Raw genomic sequence first — 23583 nt, forward strand, 5'->3', positions numbered from 1 at the left:
TCTACTATTTTTCATGGCTTGTATACAGTATTAAGGCTACAATCTGGATTTACTAGATCTTTGTGGGAAGCTTGCTATGATCTCTAAAATTGTTCGTATTAGAAATTCAGAATTACAAAGGATTGTCTTACAAACACAGTTTTTTGGAACATAGCCTGTTTGTAAGTTGGTCAGTCAACCAGTACTTATGAAGAACTTCCTGTGTGATAGGGGCTATGTAAGTGCTGGGGATACAAATGCAAGAAAAGAAAAGATCATCTCCTGCCCTCAAGGAGTTTATGTTCTAATTGGAGGCAACACATAAAAAGGGGGAGGAGAAGGAGCTACCCATGTTGGGACATTGAGACATCATCTGGAGAATCAGGGATGACTGGTGTGAGGCCCTTCCCCAAAGTGTAGATCTAGGAAGACCTCCCCAAGGGAGAAAGACCCCACAGGAACAGAATCAGGAAGCAGCTGAGGCATAGTGGCCAAGTACTGGCTCAGATCTGTTTATTTTGTTCTTTTTCAGATGTCAGTGTGTGGCAGGATACACAGGGTCACTCTGTGAAGTGAATATCAATGAGTGTGATTCCAACCCATGCAAAAACCAGGCCACCTGTGTGGATGAGCTGAACTCCTATATCTGTAAATGTCGGCCAGGCTTCTCAGGCAACAGGTGTGAAACAGGTACGGAAGAACAAAGGGTCAGTGTTGTTGTTCAGTCATATCCAACCTCATGGACCAACGTGTCCATGATTCTTAGTAAAAATATTGGAGAGGTTGCCATTTCCTTCACCAACTCATTTTACAGATGAGGAAACTGAGGCAAACAGGGTTAAGTGACTTGTCCAGGGACACACAGCTAGTAAGGATTTGAGGTCAAGTTTGAACTCTGGTCTTTCTGACTCCAGGCCCAGCACTTTATCCACAGTACCATCTAGCAGGATTCAATAGGTAGTGTTTAATTCAGAATTTATAGATTCAGAAATTAAGCTTGGATTAAAATGATTTTCCAAAAGCAGATCTCAAGCATAGCACAAACCAAGCAACAGCACAGTGGACCAATTAGTTTTCTTCTGGCTTACATTCCTTAGACTGGTTCATTTCTGTCCAAATCCTAGGGATGTAGGCCACATAGTTAGAGCAGTCATTCCTAAACAGACAGCACCCCAGCCTGACCAACCATCTTCCAGAAGGGAAAGTGGTTGAGCCCAAAATGATAATGTATCTTTGGGTTCTTGGAAGTAGAAGTTTTTCCAGGGATGTACAAATCTGCATGTGTGTGCACGTGTGTGCAAACATACACTTTCTCACTCGTTCACACACTCAGTTACACACACACACACACACACACACACACACACACATACTCCAATGTCAATGCCAAGAGGAGAAGATTCTTTAGGACACTGGTGATAACAGAGAACCACCTAGGGTGAATCCTACCTTCCATAAGGAAACTCCAGTCTCAACTCCTACCATCATATACTTGAGAACCTCTGATAGAACCAGGCTTTGAGCATAGGGCTGGAAAGTGGCAATTCATTTTTTGACGTCATAGTTGGGCTTGTCCCAAAATACTGGTTTGAATCTTCTCTTTCTAAATAGAAAATGCTTTTCATTTTTGCTGCTTGTTTGTTTTCCATCTGACTTAGCTTTAGTTTCTGAATTGTTTGAGGATGAAGGAGCAGCTGGGTGGTGCAGTGGATTGAGTGTGGGTTCTAGAGTCAGGAGTCTTCCTGAGTTCAAATGTGGCCTCAAAAAGTTACTAGCTATATGACCCTGGGCAAGTCACTTAACATCTCATTGCCTCAGTTTCCTTTTCTGTAAAATGGGGATAATAATAGTACCTGCTGCCCAGGGCTATTGTGAGGATCAAATGAGATAATAATTGTAAAATGTTTTGCACAGTTCCTGATACTTACTATATATTGTTATTTGGTTGCTTTTTTAGTTGCTACCCCACTTGGGGTTTTCTTGGCAGAGATATTAGAGCGGTTTACCATTTCCTTCTCCAGCTCATTTTACAGATGAGAAAATGGGGGGCAAACAAGGTTAAGTGACTTGTCCAAGGTCACCCAGCTAATAAGTGTCTGAGGGCAAATTTGAACTCAGAAAGATGGGTCTTCCTGACTCCAGGCCTGTCACTTTATGCACTGCACACCAAGCTGCCCAAGCACTACGTACATGTTAGTTATTTATCATCATCATCGTTATTATTATCAGCAGCTCCCAAAGACTATAATTACAGAGATGGAGTAGATCTGAATGAGTAGAGCGAGTTTCCTGCACCGTGGAATCAGAGATATGTTCTCTATCTATAGAAGAGAGGGCAGAGATAGAAGGTGACCTTAGAGTGGGAAGCTCTAGCATTGAGGGGTACCCTGAAAGGTATTGAACTGAGTCTGGAAGGAAGCCAGAGATTCTGAGAGGCAGCAGTGAGGAGAAACAGCATTTAACTATTAGGGAAAAGGCAGGGCAAAGTAGGCAAGGAGTCCAGGATAGACGGTTCACAGAATATGTGGAGAGGAGTAAATTATAAAAAGACTTGAAATATAGGAAGAAATGAGATGAAGAGCCTTACATGCTATACTCCCCTGCTTACCAAACTTTCCAGTCAAATACAATTTCTGGTTTTTAAAGCCCTCACAATCTGGCTCTTCCCCCAACTTACTTTTCCAATTTAATTAACCAGTACTTCACTTCTGATAGTCTATGGTGCAGCAGGACTGGTTTGCTATTCCTCATACCTAACATACCATCTCTGCACCTTTGCACTGGCTGTCTCCCATCCCTGGAATGGATTCCCCCTCTCAAAAATTCCTTGTTTCCTTTAAAATTCTGCTCAGGCATCACTTTCTCCATGAAATCTTTCCTACTTCCCACAGCTGCTAGTAACCCCCCCCCAAATTTTTTTCCTACCCTTATATTTAGTAGTATGCTGGTAAATATTTAACAACTGCCTCTCTAGATGGAAATAATAAATCAACCACTGCTTTGTAGCATTTACTAATTTCCTAAGTGTAAATGATCACCCTGAAAATTTAACAGTCACCTTGCAAGCCAGTTTGGGCTTGTTCTAGCGCACCCCTCTTTATATTTGTTTTGTATATATCTTACATATATTTATTTATGCACAGATTGTTGTAGCACCAACACGATATTTATTGTCCCTATGGCAGCCATGAATATCCCAGCGCAATTCTGAGTCACAAAATTCAACAGACTCTTCACATGGAAGACAGAACCAAAACTTTTATTCAGACACCAGAAAGCCGAGTCCATCATAGTAACAAAAATCTATACATAATAACAATGCAGAGAACAGCACCATCCCCAAGCCTTCCCCTTGCTAGGCTTCCTACAAACCAGCTCCATTAAAAAGATCGCAAGCAGGCTCCCTTAAACAAAATCACAAACAAGTTCTTTCACTCATACTAGCCAGCTGCCTGCTTGCCTGCATCCTTCCTAGGTCTGAGTAGACTCTGACAGATTTCCTCTCAGCTCTGCTCTAGCTCTGCCTCTTCCTGTTCCACTCATTCAGCAAATTACTCCTTCCACTGACTCATGTAACTCACGCTTCCCTGTGACCCTGCCAGGTCACATGGATCTATTAATGAATGAGAAAGATCTTCCCATTTAAATTACCATTACAGTTGTCTCCTTCAGTAAAAAGGAAATTTCTTGAGGGCAAGGCCTGAGGCACTTTTGCCTTATACTCCCAGAACCTAGCTCAGTTCTTGATCATTGGTGCCTAATAGATGCTTGTTGGTTGACTAAGATATACTTTACTTCACAAACACATGCTAACTAAAAGAAAAGCAATGAGATATAAAGGAATGAGTGTAGAGCATTCAACTAATATTTGGTAGCTCTGTGACTATATTAGCCATTTAATTTCCCTGTCTCTGTTTCTTCTTTTGCAAAATGGGATTCTACCTATAATACTTACTTCACAAGGTTACTTTGAGGACTACATGACATATAAAGCACTTGACAAATCCAGAAGTACAATGTAAATGGCAACTTATTATTATATAATTATTATATTATTATATTTATATTATAATAATATTATATATTATTACTATACTATTATATATACCGTTAATTCTTTCATTTCTACCACTGACTCATACTGGTTTGTGACCCAGTGCAACTCTCTTAACTTTTTACTCACTAGGAAGTTCTCTAAGATTCTCAGTTTCAGAGAAGGTAATCATTCTACATTGGTAGAGGGAGTTCTCTATGAAACAAGTAGTGGAGAGAAAACACTGGTGCAAAGAAAAGTATTCTGGGAAATGTAGAGGGTTTTTTTAATTGTTGTTGAATAGCTTACAATTTCCCTTATCACTTTCTCCAGCCTCCTTTTCTTTCACTTTCCCAGAAAGCCCTCACCTTTATCTGATTGTCATCTTTGTTATTTACCTGAGTATGTTTGTTATCAAGAATGGGAATTACCCTCCTCTACCCCTTTTAGAAAGTCTTCCTGGTTATGAATTGATTTCTTATCCACCCTATCTTTTTCTGGAAGCAGGCATTCAATAATTATTTCCTGAATGCCTATTGAGTACTTGGCCCTATTTCAGGAACTTGTCCCTAGACTTAAAAAGTTTAGAATCTTATGTGGATTCTAGAATCTTATATGAGTTCTAGAATTTTATATGGGTTCTAGTCTTAGTTTTGTCCCTAATTTGACTTTGGACCAGGTACTTATATTCTTTGAGTTCCATTTACTATATCTATGAAATAGGATGATAACTGCCCTATTAACTCAAAGTTGTCAGTGGAATAGAATGAACTAATAAATGTTAAGGTGTTTTGAAAAATATAAAGCACATTAAAAATATAATATTATTGTACATATGAATAATATATGAATATCACACTGGTATTCACATAGTGTGATAAAGCTCATTATTATATATGGTATGAATAATGTATGAGCACAGTAAGACCCAGCCTTCCATATTGACCTTGGATTCATGTCCTTACTCATTGTATTGCAAGTTTGACTCTGGATAAGTAATTTAACATAATTTAAACTCTCATGCCCCAGACAGCTCTTAATCTTATCAATTCCAGATGAGTTGATGGAGGATGTTTTCCTTATGCCAACCCTAAATTTGTCTCCTTGCAGTTTTCACATATTGCTCCTACTTTTGCTTTCTGAGACCAAGAAGAAGCCGATGAATGTTGCATTTTTCCAAACTGGACTTACCTAGTTTTATTTGGGGCTATATTGCTCCCATTAGTTGAACAATGTCTTTGCACATATCTAGAGCTAAATGTTTTTCATATTTGTTGCAGAACAGTCTGCTGGTTTTAACCTGGATTTTGAGGTTTCTGGCATCTATGGTTATGTCATGCTTGATGGTGTGCTCCCATCTCTTAGTGCCATCACATGCACATTCTGGATGAAATCTTCTGACATTAACAACTATGGAACTCCAATCTCTTACGCACTTGAGAATGGAAGTGACAATACTTTCCTTCTCACTGATTATAATGGGTAAGTAGAACCAGCAATAAACAGATTTGGTGTTTGTGGTTGTTGTTTTATGCAGAAATCCTTACCAGCTCCCTTACAATAATGAGAACAAGAGTTGAGATTCAAACTAACTGATGATGGGGATGTTAGATGGAAAACAAGAGAAGCCTGGCTGGGCTTTGGTACTGATGCCCATTACTGATCTTTCAGATTCTAACTCAAATGTCATTTCCTTTAAGAAGTCCTTATTAAGTCCCACTTTTGACCACTCTAGTCATAATGACCTTTCACCCCTTAAATCCCTTGGAACACTTTTCACCTCTCCTATGTATTATTATGTAGTGTTTTTTACCTGAATTAATTGTGTATGTTCCATATCTCCCTCCTAGACCAGAAACTTCATTAGATCAGAAACTATATGTTATCAAACTTTGCATTTTCTTTAGCACCTAGCACAAGTGTTCTGTACAGAGTAAATGTTTGGGATTTAGGGGTGGGGAACCTACTGCCTCAAGGCTACATGTGGTCCTCTAGGTCCTCAAGTGTGACCCAACTGAATCTGTTTGAACAATCTGTTCTCTGAAGTTTGGATTTGGTCAAAGGGCTGCACTTGAGGACTTAGAGGGCCACATATGCCTCGAGGTTACTGGTTCTCCACCCCTGGTTGAAGATACTAAATGAATTGAATTAAATGAAAGAGTTTAATTAAACAGGTTATTTGAACAACTAACCTCCTATACTGTCCTGGTTGGGATTCCCTACATTATCCAAAAGGTAGGATAACTACCACCCCCCTCCCAGGGAGCAAAGAATTTGTAACAGGATTCCTGTCATATAAAAGAGGAAGTTGGCTCAATAGAATTGGGTAAAGGCAGCATGGTGTACAGGATAGAAGGCTGCATTGAGAGTTGGGACTGAGTTCAATTAATGCTTCTAACAGATAGTGGTTTTGTGTTCCTAGACAACTCACCTAATCTATTGATGCATCATGTAGCTCTCTAAGATCATACATTTCAAAGAAAGTGCTAGTCTAGTCTGCATTGGCAGAAGCAATGTCCTCATTGGGTATTGTCTATAAAGGGAGTAGCAGAGAGAAAACTTGTGTATCATGGGAAGTATTATGACATCTCTTGTTCAATGGCCTGCCATGCCTGTTATTACTTTCTCGAGTCTCCTTTTCTTTCGTTTTCTTCTAAACATCTCACTTTATCTGATTGTCTTTTTTGCTACCTACTTGTATAAATTAATTTTCACAAACAAGAACTACAATCTGCTGTTTACCTTTATAAACCTCTTCCTTATTATGGAATCATAATCACTTTGGACCAGGTATTTATATTCTTTGAGTTCCATTTACCATATCTGTGAAATAGGATGATAACTGCCCTATTAGCTCAGAGTGATCAGGGGAATAGAATGAGTTACTAAATGTGAATGTGTTTTGAAAAATATAAAACATTAAAAATATTATATTATTGTAATATGAATAATATATGAATACCGCATTGATATTCACATAGTGTGACAAAGCTCATTATTATTCACAGAAACATCCTATCACTTTTTTGGTAGTAACCATTCAGTGATTATTTATTGAGTACCCACAAAGTGATGGCCCTATACTGAAACCAAAGTGCTTAAAATCAAATATAGAAAATAAGTCCATTCCATCAGGAGAAGTGGCTCCATATAAATCTACTTAAATCTACTCTTAATTCTCTGTATGAGTCTCATGATGCATTGATTACTGGGGGTGACTTCTTTCATCTCAAGACAGACCACTTTATCTTAGTAAATTCTAACACTAATATCTTCCATGCAAGAGAATGTGAGTACCCTGAGAGCAGAGACTGCTTGATTTTTTTCTCTATGGACCCCCAGGACCAAGCACGGCATATGGCATATTTTGTTCTTGTTCAGAAGTTTTAAGTTGCATCTGACTCTTCATGACCCTATTATGGGTTTTCTTGGCAAAGATACTGGAATGGTTTGCCATTTTCTTCTCCAGCTCATTTTACAGATGAGAAAACTGAGGCAAATAGGGTGAAGTGACTTACTTGGGTTACTTAAGGCTGGATTTGAAGTCAGGAAGATGAGTCTTCCTGTTTCCAGACACTGTACTCTATCCACTGTGCCACCTAACCTGCCTTATATGGCACAGAGTAGGGCCTTATTAAATGCTTTTTAAATGAATGAATGTGAGCCTTTTTATTACAAAATAATTTAATGTGATATAAGACAAAATGCAGAGACAAATCTGATGCTGTAATATTTAAGCAAGTGGGAAAAAAATTATTTTTTATTTAGCTCCTGTTCCCACTGAAAGCTTCAGAATCTCTTTGTTATGTAACTTTATAACGCCTTTCCTAGTCTAATGTATCTAATTGTTATTATATATGTTGTTTTGTTGATGCTGGTCTCTAAGCCCATGAAGGACAAGGACCATGAGTTATTGATTTTTGTATTCCCCCAGTGCTTAACACAGAAGCCAAAACAAAGTAGGTGATCAGTGTGTATTTGTCGAGTTGGTATGCAGAAGGAAGCATGCTATTGAACACAATACCCACCTGACACCTCTTTCTCTTCTCCTGTAGCTGGGTTCTTTATGTGAATGGGAAGGAGAGGATAACAGACTGTCCCTCAGTCAATGATGGCATTTGGCATCATATCTCAGTCACTTGGACAAGCACTGATGGATCCTGGAGAGTGTATATTGATGGAAAATTATCCGATGGTGGTACTGGCCTCTCCGTTGGTTCATCGATCCATGGTATGTCTTTGAATAAATGACTTTGTCCCTGTAGTAGCTATAGAACCTACAGTCCTTGGATGCTCTTTGATTTAGATATTTTTTTATTGCCCACATTTTTGGACAGTTTTAATGCATATGGCCTCATTTATCTATCCCAGCTCATCCAAAATGGCTATTTATGGCCATCATTTTCTAGATGAACTAACTGGCGCAGCTCAGTGCATCAGTTGACCTGGAAAATGTTTTACACCATGTAAACACACTCCTAGGTCATCAGCTTTGTTCTCTGTCCCTAATGAGTTCATAAAGATAAGGTGGTATTATAGAGATCAGTTGGTTCAAGAATATTCACCTGAAAAACTGAAAAATATGATGTCATTTATTTGGGATCATGAGCTATGCTGAATATAATTTATACAGTAATCTATCTAGACAATAAATATCAATAAGCATGAGGATACAAATAAATGAAACAGTTCCTGTCCTCAGGGAGCTTCCATTCTGTCAGGAGAGACCATCCTGTTGGGAGACTAACTCACTTTGTGGCTCAGAGCAACATCAGTCTCTCAATTTACAGTTTTAAGAAATGATTACTATGCCTGCTAATTTAGCATCCATATGACATTCCCTGTTTCTTTTTGAGTCCCAGTAAGTTTAAAAGTAGAACTTATTTGAAGAATCATAAACTCTCAGGCAAATGGCCCAAGAATCTTCCTCATTTTCAAAAGGAAATCCCTGAATAAGCAGAGGCCCCTAACTTGGCATGATGGAAAGATCTATATCCCAGGAAAGGCCTTCTTATCTTACTGGGATTTTAGATCAGTCAGTTAGCAATATTTATTGTGCAACTCCTTTTAGGTGAAACAAAAGAAGATACAATTGAATGATAAAAGAAATAGCACTTATGTCAGAAACATCAACATATATTCAACCAATTCTTTTCTATATTGACATTCAGAATGGTATAAAGACTGTGTTGGGTGAACAGGGGAAAGAATGAAGCATAGAAGAGGGTTTTGAAGGGATGGTAGACAATGGAACCTTCAGAGGCTACTCAGAGGCTACTGAAAAAGGTTCTTCAGAGTCAAAGATTAAAAATTGTAAGGAACCAGCCAGTGGGCAGGGAGGAGCATGGAAGGCATTGCAGCTTGGTATGAGGGCATATGCAGGGTGTGATAATGAAGAATGAGGTAAATGTCACAAGCCAGCATGATGACATTTTGGGGGTTTTTGTGTGTGTGAAATTACCATGGAATTTTAATTATTAAATACATTTCTTTCTTTTTTAAAGTTTGTTAATTTTTAGTTTTCAACATTCATTTCCACAAAATTTTGAGTTCCAAATTTTCTCCCCATTTCTCTCCTACCCCCACTCCATAATGTCTTGCATTCTGATTACCCCTTCCCTCAATATGCCTTCCCTTCTATCACACTCCTCCTTTCCCTTATCCTCATCTCTCTTTTTTTGTAGGGCAAGATAGATTTTTATACCCCATTACCTGTATTTCTTATTTCTGTATGCAAAAACAATTCTCAGCATTTGTTCCTATAACTCTGAGTTCCAGCTTATCTTCTCCCTCTTCACCCATCCCCACTGAGAAGGCAAGCAATTCAATACAGGCTATATGTGTGTGGTTTTGCTAAAAACTTCCATAATCATCATGTTGTGAAAGAGTATATTTCCCTCCATCCTACCCTGTCCCCCCTTTATTCTATTCTCTCATTTGACTTTGTCCCTTCCCCAAAGTGTTTACTTCTAGTTACTCCCTTCTCCCATTTGCCCTCCCTTCTATCATCCCCCTCATCCCACTTGTCCCTTTCTCCCCTACTTTCCTGTAGCGTAAGATAGATTTTCATACCAAATTGAGTGAGCATGTTATTCCCTCCTTAAGCCAAATGTGATGAGAGTAAGCTTCACTTTCCCCCTCTCACCTCCTCCCTTTTCTCCTCCATTGAAAAAGCTTTTTCTTATCTCTTTTATGAGAGATAATTTGCCCCATTCCATTTATCTCTTTCCCTTCTCAATATATACCTCTCTCACTCCATTTTTTTCCCCTGAAGTATTATACTCAGTTTTGCTGGGTAGGTGATAATCCTAGTTCATCTGACTTCTGGAATATCATATTCCAAGCCCTTTGATCCCTTAATGTAGAAGATGCTAGATCTTGTGTTATCCTGATTGTATTTCCACAGTACTTGAATTGCTTCTTTCTAGCTGCTTGCAATATTTTCTCCTTGACCTAGGAACTCTAGAATTTTGTTACAATATTCCTAGGAGTTTCTCTTTTTGGATCTCTTTCCAGAGGTGATTGGTGGATTCTTTCAATATTTGGAATATTAGGGCAGTTTTCCTTGATAATTTCATGAAAGATGATGTCTAGGCTCTTTTTTTGATCATGGCTTTCAGGTAGTCCCATAATTTTTAAATTGTCTCTCCTGGATCTCTTTTCCAGGTCAGTTGTTTTTCCAATGAGATATTTCACATTATCTTCTATTCTTTCATTATTTTGGTTTTGTTTTGTAATTTCTTGGTTTCTTATAAAGTCATTAGCTTCCATCTGCTCCATTCTCATTTTTAAAGTACTATTTTCTTCAGTGAACTTTTGAACTTCCTTTTCCATTTGGCTAATTCTGCTTTATAAAGCATTCTGCTCCTCGCTGGCTTTTTGGACCTCTTTTGCCAATTGAGTTAGCCTATTTTTAAAGGTGTTATTTTCTTCAGCATTTTTTTGGGTCTCTATTAGTAAGCTGTTGACTCACTTTCCATGATTTTCTTACATCTCTCTCATTTCTCTTCCCAATTTTTCCTTCACTTCTTTTACTTGATTTTCAAAATCCTTTTTGAGCTCTTCCATGACCTGAGACAATTGCATATTTATTTGGAGGTGTGGAAGCCTTGACTTCCTCTGATGGTATGTATTGTTCTTCCTCATCCAAAAGGATGGAAGAAAATATCTGTTGACCAAGAAAGTAACCTTCCTTAGTCTTATTTTTTCCATTTTTTGGGCAATTTCTCAGTCAGTTACTTGACTTTTGAGTCCTTTGTCAAGAAGAGGGTACACTCTGGGGACCTCTAAGTTCTCAGTTCCTCCAAGGTGGTACAATCAAGGGAATTCACTCCTCTCCTGGCCTACGCACTGGTCTGGGAGCAACCAAAATCTTTTCTGCCCAGAATCTGTGAATAGTAAAATTCCATCTCTATAATTGCTTCCAGCACTCCTTCTCCTCGTCCCAGGGTCAGGCTCAGGGCTGAGATTCAGATCAGCTGCTCAATTCCCCCAGGGGCTTTAGGTGGAGGGCTCCAAAACTGGATGCTGCTGCTGTAGTGGCTGCTGCCAGCAGAGCCAGACCACATTCCCTTTCCCAGATGAAATAACTTTCTCACTGACCTTTGAAGCTTTCTTTGGCATTTGTGGGTTGAGGGTTCTCAGAACCACAGCTGCTGCTGGGGATTCCTCTCCTGAGGCTTGTTTCTGTCCTGTTCCTGCCAGCCCTGAGTGCCCAGGGCTGGACTGGGCTCCATGGGCTGCGCCCTGCTCCATACCTCATATGACAGACCTTTCCTGTCAGCCTTCCAGGCTACCTTGGGCTAGAAATCTCTTTCACTCTGTTGTTTTGTGGCTTCTACTGCTCTAGAATTTGTTTAGAGTCATTTTTTACAGATATTTTGTGGGTTGTGGGGGAAAGCTAGAGTGTGTGAATCTTTCTACTCTGCCATCTTGGCTCTGCCCATTCCATGACTACATTTTGGCTACACTGCAAAGAGAGGTCACCTTATAAAATCATAGCGCAACAATATATACAAAATACTAAATTTGTAGCATCCCATTCTGCCCTTGTCCATTTGTAAATATATTTATCAGAACCTCAAATAAAAATGAGGGCTTTGTTTATTAAGATTTAATTATTGGTAGATATATGTATACACAGATATATGTATACATATACATCTATAAATTTTGAATTTCTTTTCTATTTAATTAGTATTTATACATATATGTATATACATATATGCACATATGTATCTATAAAATTTGAATTTCTTTTCCAACTAGTTAATGTTTATAGATATGTGTCTACATACATATCTGTACACATATATCTATAAATTTTCAACTTTTTTCCATCTAATTAGTGTTTTCAAAGATCCTGAAGGGAATAGGTTTCTACAAGACTGAGCAAATTCTCCCATTGACTTCAATTAGGTGATAGCATTGATACATACTAAGTACCTAAGAGAAAGTAGACAACCTAGAATGGAATTATTTCTCAATAAGATAATCTTCCTTTATTAATATATGTCTTTATATTTTTTTCCTTTTCTCTGTTATCAAGTAGTCACAAAGTCAGTACTAATATCCAAAATTCTGGGGGGGGGGGGGTTGTTAAATATTTTACAAACAAAATTGTATTTATCAATAAAATATAATTTATTTTACTCAAAAAATTCTCTGGTATCATTTATATGTAAAGACATAGAAGGGTAGTAATCTGTGTCAGTAAAGATTGTGCTTATAGAACTTATGGAACCCAGATATCATTTATATAGATTATGCTGTCATTAAATAACATGCAAAGAATATTTCAAAAGTCTGGCAAAATAATTCAAAACTATCCAGAAACATTTTTCCCCTTCTCTCTTTTTTCTCACTCTAGGAGGTGGTGCACTAGTCCTTGGGCAAGAGCAAGACATAAAAGGAGAGGGATTCAACCCAGCTGAGTCATTTGTGGGCTCCATAAGCCAGCTCAACATTTGGGACTATGTTCTGGCTCCAGAACAGGTGCATTGCATTTTCACCATATGGTAGGAATATGATGTGACAGAGAAAGAGAGTCTTGGAAATTTCCATTGCCTAAGTACCACTATATTGCATTGCCATCTTATGAAGCATAATTCATCTCTCAATTCATGTTCATGTTCTGACCAGCTGGGTGATCACAGTCTAATTTCATACAGAAGTATTTATGAGATGAAATCTCATTTTTGGTTTCTTGAATATATTACTGATTGCACCATATCTCATAATTGTATATGGCCATAAAATAACAGAACTACAAAGGAATTTAGAAATCATCTGGTCTAAATTCTCATAAAAGTAGTGTGCTGTGTTAAGAAAAGTCCTGTGGAAAGTGTGCTGTATTTCAGTCCAACAGTCCTGGGTTCAAATTCTAGTTGGGCCTTTTATCACCTTGTGACAACTCATTAGGCAACTCATTTAACCCCTCTTGGCCTCAACTCCTCATCTGTAAAATGCTAGATGACTTCCAAGGACCCTTCCAGTTCTAAATTTAATGGAATCAGTGATTTTGTTTTTAATTTCATCTCCAGCAATTATTAGTTGTTTGACTTTTAGAAAGTTACCTGGCCACTCTAATCCTCAGTTAAGGAAGGAAGGAAGAAAGAGAGGGAGGGAGGGAAGGGAGGGGATGGAAGGGAAATAATATTTGTATTACCTACCTCATAGGCTTATCATGTGTGAAATGTTTTGTAAGCCTTAAAGTACTACATGAATATGAGCTTTTACTGCTAATCAGTCCCCAAGGGGTTAAGTGATTAACACAGGAATGCAAAGCTAATTATTAACAGTGGCTGGTCTAAAACACTGACCTACTAACTCTCAATTAATTACTCATTCCATTGTTGCTAATATTTCCTACAAATATCTATACTGTAGTCTCTGCTACATAGTTATTGCTGATTAGTTATTTTCAAACCATATGGTCATTGGCCATACTATACGTATAAAGTAGAAAAAAGTATCCCTAAAATGGAAGGCATTAGCAGAAGATGGTTCTTGAGCTAAGTCTTGGTAGAATCCAGGAATCTCAAGAGAAAGAAGTGAGGAAAGAGAGATAGAGGGTGTAGCCAAGATGAAGTCGTGGAAACAAGAGGTGTAGCCTCTGGCATGAGAAACAAGAGGCATGACCAGTATGGGTGGATACCAGGGTGTATGAAGGCTAGTAAAATACAAGGGTGTGGTAGGAAAGAGAAAGGTTGTGGAGAACTTTAAATGCCAAAGAAAGGAGTTGATGTTGATCCCATGGTAACAGGGAAGTGGAGTTCACTAGGTAAAAGGGTAACATGGTTAGACCTGAACTGTAGGACAATCACTTTGGTGGCTGTATGAAAGATAGACTGGAGTAGGGAGAGACTTAAGGAAGAGAGACCCCTTAGGGGGATATTGGAATAGTCTAGGCAAGAAGTTAAAAGGACCTGAACTAGTGTGGTTGTTGTATGTGTGAGTAGTAGGGAAATGCATACACGAGATGTTATGGAAATAGAAATGGTGAGATTTGGCAATTGATTGGATATGTTGGGTGAGCTAGAGTGAGAAATCAAGGATGTCACTGAGATTGTGAAAATGGATTACTAGGACTGTATTCTGCTGAACGGTAATAGGACAGTTCAAAATTGGGGTGGGATTTTGGGAGGGAAGATAAATTCTTTTTTAGACATGTTTGCTTTGAAATACCTCTGGGACATCCATTTCAAAGTATCTGCAAGCAATTGGTAATGCAGAACTATGTCTTGGGACACATACACATATGTTCATACATATGCCTGCATAGATATTTCATCTGCATAGAGCTAATCATTGAACCTATGGTGGCTGAGAAGTTTACCAAGTAACTAAGCACATAAAAATGGAGAAAAGGGTTCAAGACAGTGCCCAAGGTTAACACATGGTTAGAGAACATGATATGGATGATGATCCAGCAAAGAATACAGAGGAGTAGTCAGACAGGTAGGAGTGGGACCAAGAAAAAATGGTGTCATTCAAAACCCAGAGAAGAGAGAGCACTGAGGAGGTGGTCAGTAGTATCAAATGCAACAGAGAGGTCAATGAGGATAAGGATTGAAAATAGGTCTTTAGATATGGCAATTAAGAAATTTTGCAATTAAGAAATCATTGGTTACTTTGGAAAAAGTAGCTTCAGTCAAGTGGTGACTTGGGAAACCAGATTTTGGAGAGCTTAGAAGACAGTGAGAGGAAAGAACATGGGGGCACAAAATTTAAACTGTTTTTTCAAGAAGTTTAGCTGAGCAGAAGAGAATAACTAACAGGGATGGTAGGATTAATTAAGACTTTTCTTTTAAGGATAGGGAAGATGCAGATGAAGAAACCAGTACATAGAGAGAAGTTGAAGATTAGAGAATGAGAATTAAATTAGGACTTCTGAGGATAGTAGGATTGTGTTCATCCTTTATTGCTGAAGAAGACCATGCCATCAGAGAAATGATGACATGACTTGCACTTGACTTTATTTTGAGTAAGGGAGGGCTGTGCAGGTCACCAGCCTCACTTCTCCTCCACAACCATCTGAATCCAGGGACCAGATATTCATCAGGATGACTGGAGATGACTCAGCATGCACTGGGAGATCTTGGGCCCTTTAGGCCAAGGTCTTTGCCTCACTTAGGGTGAGGCAACACCCATTCATTTAATAGGCCTGTTTAAGAAGTAGCCAGGGCATGGACTCTTTAATGAGGTCAAGAAAAAGAAAGACATCAAGCTGGGTGGGAAACAGCAGCAGTTACATTGATAATCACTCTAAAGCTAGGAGGGTCCAGAAGAGCCTTTAGGCAGGGCCACATTGGTGTCCCAGCTTCAGAGTACAATAGATTTAAGGTTTTGGGAGATGAGAGGAGAGGAGAAGAGAGGAGAGGGGAGGGGAGGGGAGGGGAGGAGGTAGGATGAGAATGGGATCAAAGGTCCATGTAGAAGGCTTGGCTTTGATGAAAAGAGCCACCTGTACATCAGACAGTGGAAGTAAAAAAGGAGAAAGTGAGAGATGATGTCAGGAAAGTGAAAATGAGGAGAAGAAGAGAGAGCTCAGGGCAAATGGGCCTTGTTTTTCTTGGTAAAGGATGAGGAGAGGTCCTCAGTTGAGACGGTAAGGGACAGGGTGCTGAGGCAGCAAAGCAGAAAATTTACAACCACCACTGTTGTGATTAGGATAGAGAATCAATTAGGCAGTATAAGAATTCCCTTTCTGCAGTGATGACCCATTTAAGATTAGATAAAATAAATTTCTTTTGGACACATGCAACATGATTGTTTGACTTTTTCCAGGAAAAAGTAGAGAGTTTTATAGTTGGGTTTAAATAATAAACTTCAAAAAGTGAATGTTGAAAACTAAAAATAAATTAGTTAATTAAAAAATAATCAACTTCACAATTATGAGATGGAGGGAAGAAATGATCATAAAACAATGACAAAAAGATCTGGGATTTTAGGAGACTCAAGTTAAATTGCAGTTAACAATGCAAGATGGTAGCCAAAACTCTACTGCTGTCTTAGACTGCATTAACAGCCATATAATGACCATAGCAAAGGAGATGATATTCACAGTATACTCTTTTCTGCTAAAAGTACATCTGGAATATTTTGTTCTGGTTACAATATTTTAAGGAGGAAGTTGGCACTCTGTGGGATTTCCAGAAAAGGTGAAATAAAACAGTGAAAGTTCTGAAGACTGAAGCATATGAGTATAGTCAAAAGAACTGGGGTTGGTTACTATGGAGAAGAAAAGACTTCTCCAAAGGCATCGTGGACATAAATATCTTCAAACATCTGAAGGATGTTCATATGGAAGAGAGATTAAGCTTGTTTTTGCAGAATTCAGAATATCCTTTGTTCTGCCCTGCTTCTACCCAACTAGGAGTAGTAGATGGAAGTTAAAAAGAGGTTATTTAGATTTTATATAAAGAAAAATTTCCTAATAATTAATTATTGAAAGTGGAATTAGTGCCTTGGTGGGTCTTGGGTTCCCCTCACTGGCAGTCTTCAAACAAATGGCTTGTGACCAGTTGTTGGGTGTGTTGCAGAAGAAATTCTTGGATAGATGTGGGTTGGCCTCTGATATTCCTTCCAACTTTGAAATTCTTCAAATCCTGCCATTCCTTTGACTGGCCATCCTTGAAAATTGCAGAACTTAAGGGGACCTTAGATATTATCTTTGTAAATGAGGAAACTGACCAGAATCGACTGGTCATATAACCACAGATAAATCCCTTTCTCCTTCTGGATCTCAGCCTTCTCATCTGAGGCAGCTAGGGGCATAAAGACTACAGCAAAGGACTGAGAGTGAGGAAGAATCATATTCAAATCCTGCCCTAGCTTGTGACCCAACAAGTCACTCAACCATGCACAGCCTCAGTTTTCTCATTTGTAAAATAGGGATAATAATAATAGTAGCCCTTACCTTATAGGGTTGTTGTATGGATCAAATGAAATAATATATGTAAAGAACTTAGTAAAAAGTTAAAATCTATGCAATTTTAGGTGTTATTTGTAGAATGATAATTATATTAAATGATCTTTAAACTTCCACTCTGACATTCTGTGATAAGATTTTTGACACTCAGAAACTATACTAAAGGTAACTAACAAGTAAATACAGCCTGTAACATCTAGGATCATGTATTTTCATCAACGTGGGTCCAACCTTGGGCACAGTGGTAAGAAGGCAGAATTTATCTTTGCCTTCCCTATCACAGTCTTTTTCCTCCTACTCTTTACTTTCCTCTTTCCAGCTACTAGTATATTTCACCTTTGTCCTGTTATCAACACCTGTTCTTTTTTATTTAAAGCTCATTCATACTATAGAGTAAATTACTGATATGAATTAATGGATCACCCCTCCCAGAGACATTTGAGTTTTGTCCTTGAATAGATCCTTAAAACAAAGAATTAAATTTCTAATTGTGGAATTTTAATCAGCAGAGAGTCTGGAGGAGGTGGTGGTGTGTAGGGCTAACTATGCTTCTTGGTCATCATGTAAATGTTACCTGTATCTCCGTCTATTCATAATGCCCATCCTATGAACACATGTCCATGAGTTTTCAATAAGACAAGTTCTTATCTTCCATATTTGGGTCTGAACACACAAAATAGAGCATATTTAAATATATCTATTAAACTTTCAGGTGAAGTCTTTGGCTACCTCTTGTCCAGAAGGACTCAGTAAAGGAAATGTGCTGGCCTGGCCGGACTTCTTATCAGGAGTTGTCGGAAAAGTGAAGATTGATTCCAAGAGCATATTCTGTTCTGGTTAGAATTTCTTTTGTATGTTTTAGTTTAAAGTGATCTTAAAATATACTGATTATGTTCTTGAGGGTAGTGAGAGAATTACCTAGATAAACCAATTTTATTCAGTTTTATTTGAGTTGAATTTTAGTCAACAACTCCCCCCCCCATAAACCTTTTGCCAGAACTGCTAATACATGAAACGTTATTTTCCACCATCTCTTCTTGTGTCTATCCATCCTTTAATAGAAGGTCTAGTGAACAATTAAATGACAACATAAAGGAGAATGAAAAAGGAGAAAAAGAAAAGTAAAAGATCTAGATAATTCAAAAACTAGACAATCAAACTGAACGATTTGAAACTCAAATGTTTTCTTTACAAAATTGAATGTTTAAGCAGCATCTCTTTAAACAGTCCAGAATAAATTATTTTCACATTGAGATAATTTTTTATCCATTCCTAAAATTCCAGAGATTTTATAACGAATTTAAATTTCCCTGTATTGGAGAGCTAAATGAATTCAAAATGGTTTATTGATTCAAATAGAGGATTGTCCAAGTAATTGATTTTTTTTATCTTTCATTTCTTTAACATGCAGGATTATATTTCTCAAACTGGATTGTTAAAACTATTTTCTCCTTCAACCTCATTAAAACAAAATAGTTTTAACTTTAATCCTCTCCCCCAAATTTAATGCTTTTAGGAAAGTCAAGGAGCTTAGCATATTCATAAAAGCAGAATGTGTTTAGTGTTCAGATATGCATGCACAATTAACACTCCATATGTTGGACTCATGCTGCAACCGTGTTTCTCAAAACTGTCTGCTCACATTTATTCTGTCTCCAGATTGTCCATCGTTAGACGGATATGTACCTCATCTGCGGACCTTAACAGGAGATTTAAAACCAGGCTCCAAAGTCAGTCTTTTCTGTGATGCGGGTTTCCAGATAGTCGGGGATGCCGTTCAGTACTGTCTGAATCAGGGACAATGGACTCAACCACTGCCACGCTGTGAAAGTGAGCTCTCTTTGTCAATGATGTTGTTAGGACACTTGAAAAACAGAGGCACCTCCCCAGGAAGTGATTTGTAATCATTCTATGACCTTGAACAAGTCATTTCTTCTTCCTCATCCGTAAAATGAGTGTTATTGTAGATAACAATTGTTTCTGTTTTCATCGGAGACCCAGAGGGTCTTGCCCTCCCAGATCTATATTTTTAAAGTCATTCTTTGCCTCATTTTTTATTAAGCCTTAATCACTGAAGGGGTGCTGCCTCAGATTGAGACATGTTAAAAACCTTAGCTTGAATAGGCCAAGGTTCCCCATTGCATCCTGGGCCATCTCCAGTTTGATCCGTATCTGGGCACTGAACCCAGATGGCTCTGGAGGAGAAAGTGAGGCTGGTGACATTACACAGGCCTTCCTCACTCAAATCCAAGTCACTTGCAATGGCATCACCACCTTGATGTCATGGCCTCTCAGAGAAAAAAGGACAAAACAGCTGATTCTGTGATTCCCATAGCCTAATGCTATGGGGAATGGAAGAAAGAAATGGGAATAGATAGGAATAAAGAGGGACCTAGCAAACATAGCTGGGAATCATATACGTGATGATTTACAAAACTAGATATTGGCAGAACCAGGCACTTGGAACTCAGTGCTCTTTTTACTGAACTATGTCTAGATTCCTACTCATGCATGAAACGCATTTAAAATTCTATAAATTACAACATTTCATGAAAAGTCAAAGAAAACCCAAACATAAAATATGGACAGTTCACATTAAATGGTATTTAAGCCTTGTGCTTTATTTTCATTTAAGCTGCTTTCTGAATTTCAATAGCCTCAAAATCCAAAATCAATCATTCTTTTAGGTCCTAGGTTTGTGGGACCCTGTGTGCATTCTAATTCTGATGTGTGCATTATGTAAGAGAGTTTATCTTTGAATTTTCTCAAAGTCCATTTTGCTTACATTAGTTTCACTCATGTTATAGTCATGTTCTTGGCTGTGTTGTAGGAATTGGCTGTGGAGTGCCACCACCTTTGGAGAAAGGCTTTTATTCTGCCGAGGACTTCTATGCAGGCAGTACAGTCACCTACCAGTGTAACAATGGCTATTATCTGCTGGGCGATTCAAGGATGTTCTGTACAGATAACGGAAGCTGGAATGGCATCTCACCTTCATGCCTTGGTAAAAATCAATCTGATGGTGTTAACTTAAGCTGAAAATATTGGATTTTGCTTGGTGAAGAACACAGATTGCAGATTTAGAGCTGGAAGGAAGAAGAGATAGAGGTCATCTAGTCCCACACCCTCATTTTAGAGACAAGGAACCTTAAAGAAAATAAGAAGTCTGGTCAAATCATATAGATAAAAATGAAAGAGTAAGGATTTGAGAGCAGGTCCTCTGACCCAAGCCAAGGCTCTTTCACTGGATCATGTTCCCCTAACCAAATTTTTGAAATGATCTCAAATATGTTTACATATTGTTGTGACCAGCTCTGTTGCAATCAGTGTTGAGCAAATTCTTAATGATCTCTGTGCCTTCACTCACCCATCTCTACAATGGGATTATGCCGTTGCTATGGTAATTTGTAAAATATTTGCAGTTTTTGATAATCTACTCTTCACATTGATGTTGGAGTGATTTTCCTAAAGTGATGTGACTTCCTATTACCTTTACAATCAGATATAAGCTCCTATTTGGGGGCCTTAAAAGTATTTATAAACCCTGATCTCATGCTACCTTTCAAGTCTTATTATACATCATTTGCCTCGATGCACTCTTGAGTCCCATCAATACTTTCATGCTCCTTCTCACCCACAACACTCTGATTTTCAGATTCTCTCTACATTTGCACTAGCTGTTTTCCTTGCCAAGAATGGACTCACTGCTCAGCCCCACCTCTTGGAATTCCTGTTTTCCTTCAAGTCTCAATTCCAGAGACATCTTCAAGAGATCTTTCCTGGTTCCCATAGTTACTAGGGTTCTCTCCCTGAAAGTTACCTCAAGCAACCACTCCCTGGTGATATTCAGTAACACTTGTATCTGCCTTGTCGTACCTATATCACATGTATGTTGCAAGAATATAAATTCCTTGAGGGCAGGGGCTGCTGTACTTTGTTTATGTGCCCAGATTACTCGTGGAGAGATAGATATCTTAGATTTTAAAGCACAAGGTAATCAGATTATATAATCATGAAGAACTGGGAGTTTAAATGGGGGGGTGGGAGAAAAGTATGGGAGGAAGAGAATTTGAAACTCAAAATTTTAATAAATGAATGTAAAAATTGTTTTAACATGTAATTAAGAAAAATAAAATATTGTTTAAAAGAGAATTGGGAGTGATAGATGCAGTTTTCATCTATAAAGAAAATAACAAAAACAGACTTTTAGGATCACCTACAAATTTGTTGATAGCATCCAGTTTTAAGAATAGTTACTTAGGTAAAATGCTGTACTTGGATCTTAGATGTCGATGAATGTGCCGTTGGATCAGACTGTGATAAGCATGCCTCCTGCCTTAATACAAATGGGTCCTATATATGTACCTGCATCCCACCCTACACAGGAGATGGAAAAAAATGTGCAGGTAATAAGCATTTTCACCACTGGCAATAAAGATCCTGATATAACTTCCTTTTTACTAACATATATACATGTATATGGATATATATTTGAAAGTAATTTTATTTGAAGATTGATTATATTTGAAACGCATTAACATTTTGAGCACCATTACAGTTATGTTTTGTTTTATGTAACTGATGCTTCCATGAAAAGTTACATAAATTATTTTAAGACCTAATCCCATTTTACCCCTAATATTATAATTTTAAGGTTTTTATTAGCTTCATTTATAATTGACCTTCAATTGATAATGGCTCTGAACATTATGTGTAAGCCATTAGCTAATGATCAATAAATACACATTTAAGTTCCAGAGTGGAGTTTACTTTTCAAACAGATTCTAATTCTAAGCTGAATTCTTGTGTGTATGGGGGTGTGTTATATTAATAATCACACCCTAATTTATCTTTTGCGTAAATTTGGAGTTTCTTGCATTGTTTTTTTTTTTTTTAATGAAGCATACCTGTGCAGGGAGTGGAAGGTGGGGGGAGAAGGACGGGAATAATTTTAGGTGTATGTTGTGTATCTACATTTGCCTAATAACTAGGACATTCATTAATTACCAAGGGCCACTTTGCACCTTCTTATACTTTCAGTGCATTTATGCTTCTCTCACTGACTCCACTAGGAACTAGTTGTATTGAGAGAATCAATTATGGTCCATTCTCCTTCTGTCTGTTCCCTCCCCATATGCAAAAGAAGGATGAAAAAATAGAGCTTTCTATTTTCTTATCTTTAGTGTTGTTCTAGAAATAAAAATAACTGCTTAAAAATGTATATTGAAAAAGCTCTGATGAGATGTTATAAAGAGGCAAAAACTGAGACTTTTTTGTGGCATTTAAGAAAAACTCATCATTCCATTTTAAAATATATTTTAACCAAATCGATTTTTGGCCCTAAAATGTTGATTTAATACCCTAGTTCTTAGAAGTAAATGTGAATGTTAACTTAATATCAAGTCACCTTTCACCAGTGTTATATTATCGCAATTTTGGGACATTGGTCCTACAAAATCAGTTTCATTAAGGAAAGCAGAGTTCCTAAAAATGTCACCTTTTCAAACATTTATTTTATTTACTGAATTTTTATTTAAATTAGCAAAATAATCATTAATGTATTATTAGATATATTTTTAATTTTTCAAAAGAAGTAATATAATTATTAGTAATCAAAATGTATGGTTTTCCACCATCATGTTTTATAAGATAAGCAAAATATTCCTTTATAGAATTCAGAATGATTTTGCAGCCTGAAAATCTGGTCTACTTTCTAATTAGCTTCTTTCTATAACTAATGATGACTTAGATAAAACTTTGTGCTTGGGTTTTAGTTGTGGATGAATGTGCAGTTGGATCAGATTATGAGAAGCAAGTTCAGGATCCTCAAACTGCATGAAGTATCCTCACAAACTCATGGGTTTTCTTTTTCCTATTTTCAAAATGACTTGTCATTATATACACACATACACATGTATCTACTTAACCAGCCATTTCTTTCTTTCAAGAACCCATAAAATGTAAAGATCCTGGCAAAACAGACAATGGTCAGTCTTCTGGTAACGTTTATACTGTTGGTGGAGAAGTTACTTTCTCTTGTGAAGAAGGCTATCAGCTGATAGGAATGACCAAAATTACATGTTTGGAGTCAGGAAAATGGAGTCACCAAATACCATTTTGTGAAGGTATATCTTAGTTA

General features: G+C 37.7%; 1 protein-coding gene across 3 annotated transcripts in view; it reads left to right on the plus strand.

Moving 5' to 3' along the window:
* The window catches only part of SVEP1 (sushi, von Willebrand factor type A, EGF and pentraxin domain containing 1), a 321762-nt gene that overhangs the window by 218141 nt on the left and 80038 nt on the right, over window positions 1–23583 (plus strand). For all 3 annotated transcript variants that reach the window (XM_072610622.1, XM_072610615.1, XM_072610607.1), the window contains exons 25-33: window positions 512–669; window positions 5293–5494; window positions 8068–8243; window positions 12882–13006; window positions 18157–18280; window positions 19104–19274; window positions 20275–20448; window positions 21731–21850; window positions 23393–23569. In XM_072610622.1, the coding sequence (XP_072466723.1) occupies window positions 512–669; window positions 5293–5494; window positions 8068–8243; window positions 12882–13006; window positions 18157–18280; window positions 19104–19274; window positions 20275–20448; window positions 21731–21850; window positions 23393–23569 (1427 nt within the window). The remainder of the gene's footprint in view (window positions 1–511; window positions 670–5292; window positions 5495–8067; window positions 8244–12881; window positions 13007–18156; window positions 18281–19103; window positions 19275–20274; window positions 20449–21730; window positions 21851–23392; window positions 23570–23583) is intronic.

Source organism: Notamacropus eugenii, chromosome 1 (genome assembly GCF_028372415.1).
Source record: "Notamacropus eugenii isolate mMacEug1 chromosome 1, mMacEug1.pri_v2, whole genome shotgun sequence".
Classification (NCBI taxonomy): Eukaryota; Metazoa; Chordata; class Mammalia; order Diprotodontia; family Macropodidae; genus Notamacropus; species Notamacropus eugenii.